This window comes from Bidens hawaiensis, unplaced genomic scaffold (genome assembly GCF_021521415.1).
Source record: "Bidens hawaiensis isolate Kalapana, Puna unplaced genomic scaffold, B.hawaiensis_p1.1 tig00001961_1, whole genome shotgun sequence".
Taxonomy (NCBI): domain Eukaryota; kingdom Viridiplantae; phylum Streptophyta; class Magnoliopsida; order Asterales; family Asteraceae; genus Bidens; species Bidens hawaiensis.
The window spans coordinates 643,908-648,126 of record NW_027491109.1 but is presented as its reverse complement, the minus strand read 5'-3'; the positions used below and the strand labels follow the sequence as shown (position 1 = coordinate 648,126).

The 4,219-nt window shown below is 32.9% G+C and overlaps 1 protein-coding gene across 1 annotated transcript; it reads right to left on the bottom strand.

Moving 5' to 3' along the window:
- Window positions 1-157: 157 nt before the first annotated feature.
- Window positions 158-2,658, bottom strand: LOC143602792 (cyclase-like protein 2). The gene is made up of 6 exons (XM_077079789.1): window positions 2,336-2,658; window positions 1,760-1,804; window positions 1,396-1,468; window positions 1,194-1,291; window positions 939-1,009; window positions 158-417 (listed from the first exon to the last, which is right to left on the bottom strand). The coding sequence occupies exons 1-6, from the start codon at window positions 2,478-2,480 to the stop codon at window positions 292-294; spliced, it is 558 nt and encodes a 185-aa protein (XP_076935904.1). The 5' UTR covers window positions 2,481-2,658; the 3' UTR covers window positions 158-291.
- Window positions 2,659-4,219: the final 1,561 nt, after the last annotated feature.

Sequence of the window (4,219 nt, the reverse complement as noted above, 5' to 3'; positions counted from 1 at the left end):
ATGAATAACAACACAGGTTTTCTATATTATTCGGTTGGTTCTTTCCCCCTGGTCTCTCACGGTTAGGATATGCGAATTTGACATGGATTTCTAGTCAATGTTATTTTTCTTGTCACAACTATTTTGAATTATCAGTTATTAAGCCAAAAATTAGGATAAATAATACTTATATGACATTCAGAGTAAAATGTAAGGTGATGTTTACAACAAATTTAAAATAAAAAAAGAAGTTAAAATACAATGAAGCTTATTTAGACTCATATATATTGCATACCTATGTGATTACTAATATCACTTTATGAGCACACATCTTATGGGACATCCTTCAGCTCCATATAACCTTAATGGTAAGCAATGGGCATCATATATTCCTGCTTCTAAGCCTTCAAGTTTCAAACCTTCAACAAGAATGATTTCCTAGAGAAGCATACAACATAGCAGTTTAATGATTTCAAATACACAAATAATTATGAAGTTCACACAAAATTAAACTGCAAAAATTAAATATGTTTTTGTGTAGAAACAATTTCTTGTTGGGAGATATGTATCACGTCCCATAAAGTTGCAAGGTTTTTCGTAATGCATGTTTAGGAAGATTTGCAATGTTTCAGTTTTTAAGAAGTTTTGGAATTACAAATACACGTATACTTATATTAATCATCACAAAAAGTACGATTTTGATGTTGCTGGGAAAAATCTATAACCACCAGCAACTTTACCCTCAAAACTTTAGCAGTTTCTATAAACATGTAAGTTATAACAAACCGTGTCGTCTTATAGTTGGAAAAGAAATATGAGTGTTGAGCTCGTAACAACATCAAAGGTTGACTTAAGTTGACTCATTCTTAATTATTGAAGGGTATTTCAGATATACAATAAATAATGTTCGTATGTATGTTCTGTGTCAATGTTACATAAGCGAGTAGCAGATGACTTACCCTGTTCTTTAAGAAGACGCGATGAGCAGAAACCAGATAATCATACGCAGCAACTGACAAGTAATCAGTGCCTACAAAATTATAACAAATGACTGATTATGTTATGCACACAACCAAGATAGGGTTAAGGTAGGTAGTTCCTAAAAGTCTATAACAAATGTTTTCTGATAGAATCTTAATTCAAGATATTAATGAAGTGAATCGACATAGGTTCCATTCAGGCAGTTCTAAAATGAAATGAGCATATTTGATTACCAACAAGTTTAATGTCAGTGTTGTCCTTCAGCCACTGGGCTCCATCCTTTGTAAATCCCACATAGCTTGTGTCAAATCGCTTTTCCCACATTAGCCGCCTGACAAACGTTATGATTCAAATATTGATGAAATCAAGGTAGAACAAGCACCATATGATTATATATTGATCCTAGTTGCAAATAAGAAGTGGGCATGATATTACCTATCAGTGTTTAATGTTCTGAAAAGCACACGCCTTACTCCCTTGGGAATGTTCAACGACTTCATAACTTCAGCTGAAATTATTTAACGAGTAATTAACACTAACCCGATAAGAAATTGAAAACACTAGTTGTATGAACAAACACACACATGCAAGCAGCCAATAGTCATTTGATTAAAACACCCATGACCAGCTTAAACATTATACTAATATCAAGTAATATTAATGTCTAGTTACCACATTCAACAAGTCAAAGTGGTAACTAGACTTACAGAGTGCTCTGTTGAACATAATTTGTAGAGTGAATATGTGTCGCCTATCGATCGACACGTAAAGAACCATATATAATTGAATAAACAAATACCTGTTATGTTAGTATCCCTTGGAACATCAACTAATAAAGCTGGACCTGTAAATAAAACAATATTATGTGTTAAGACTCTTGATGATTAATAAGACAACTGTTTCAACTATATAAGAGGTGCAAACTAGCCGAGCAGCTCAAGCTCGGATCGACAAAAGGCTCCAAACGAGCCGAGCATTTTCGAGCTCGAGCCCGAGCCTCAGATAAAGCTGGTTCAGCTATTAAGCCCGAGCTCGAGCCTTAAATGCAGGTGAAGCTCGTTTTCGTTGAGACTTAACGAGCTTTGTGTGTTTTTAAGTTTTACCTCTTTTGAACTTCTATATATTAATTTCATACTGCACAACCAAGCTCGAGTTAAGATTTGGCTCGTTTAAGACACTACACGCGCTCGAGCCGAGCTTAACCTCATTTAAAGTTTTTTCCAAAAGTATATAAAAATAATTAAAAACGTATATAAATTAATTAACAAATAATAAACGAGCCGAGCTCCAGTAAGTCAAAACGAGCCCAGCTCAGGCGTTTATGCCCTATATAACTTTCATAAACAGAAACTAACAAGTTAATAACAAATCATACCATTAAGTACTCGTAAATCAAGACTATTGACATCGAATCCAGCTTCATAGTAATTTTCATAAAAATGTCCAGGAGCATCAACATGAGTACCGGAATGAGCAGGCAACTTAATAATCGAGAAGTTATAATCGGACCCGTTCCTCATGCTGTCATGGAGTTTAAGGTAATCACTCCCAATCCCAGTTTGAGAGATCCCTGTGGGTGTTTCTGCAGTGATTCTGTGTGTAATATCATAGATTTTACCATTGTCATAAACATCCCATCATGGTGGAATCAACTTATCACTATCTTGTGATGATAAAACAAGATAAGGTAATAATAATAATAATGATAATAATAATAATATGATGAATATGAACGGAGGCTTCATGTTTTCAGGTTCCTAGGATCTTCAAAGAAAAAACATAAAACATAAGATTGGTCGAACCAGATTTGTATATAGGCGGCTGTGATTGTGTCATCTGTGACATCATTATATTTGTCATTTTTCTTCTCTTAAAGGTCACAAAAGTCTTATAGTGGCTAAGATGGATAATGAACAAAATGTTAACGATCAAGCTCGATAAAATGTCCATTTTATCCACCAATTTCTAAAATGTCCAATATGCAATATGTTGACCCAGTTACTTTGTAATCATTAACAAGCTTTTTTTTTACTCCCGTGTTAGGGCGGTTGATTTAAATAGTCAACAACAGACGACAACGGGTAAAGCAACCGTGACTCCAACATCACCCGGATGAAATCCGACTACGGTAGATTATCATACTTAAAACGTAAATTAAAATAAACATGTCCTAACTATATGTTCGGAATTTAAAAAAACATAGTATTTAAAAGATTGTAAGAGAAAATAATATATGCTAAAACTTAAATATGAAAATAAAAAAGATGTTAAAATCAAACTTGAAAATTAATGGAATTAAAATTTTATGTTTGCTATATATAGAGGTGTCTAATATGAAAATTAAAAATAAGTTAACTACTATCGACAAAGTTTGTACACGTGTGAAGAACTAAATGGTTTATTTCATAAATAGTGTTTATTGTGACATGACTGGCATTTGGTTTTTAATATATATATATATATATATATATATATATATAATTGATGAGATTTTTAACTAACCAGATTCTGTCACTAGTAAAAAAATATCGTTGAAAGCCAAAATAAATCTTGTTGGAAGCCTAAAATCCCTTTGGCTCCAACTATTTTTTAAAACTAGCAACCCGACGTTTTTCGTGTAGTAGAATCCGATTGTATGATTAAAAAGTCATCGGATCGACGAGTTTCAAGGTGCACATTTTAGAAATTAGTTGGTCAAATCGACATCTTGTCAACATTGACCAGTCAAATGATTTTTTTTTTTTTTTTTTTCATTTTCCTCATATAATCGTATATGTGGTCAAACTTATCTCAAATTTGGGAAATTTATGAGTGATTAGGTGGACTACAATCAAGGGTCGTTTTCTTGATATTTGACATCTTGACCAAACCAATTGTTTTATGTCCTAAAAGAAAAATAATTGCATTTTGACCATGATGCAACATTGAAACACATTTTGTTTTGATGCTAATCTTAAAAAACCTTTGATTTATAAAAAGATAGTCGGCACTTCATAGTTAAATGTTGATGTTATTCATAAGTTGAAAAGCAGCTAATTAAATCAAAGTTTCATTGAGACATTTAATCAAGCATCAACTATTTTCGACCACATGCACTCGCCGTCAAGAACATCAAAATAGTGATCACACACGTGTCCTGGAGCATCCATGTAGGCCATGATGAGAGAAATGAAGAACAAAATGCTAACAATAGGGAATTGTCATGTCAAAAGTTGGGGTTTTATAAAGATTTATTAGATGGTGTATGAAGATTAATAGA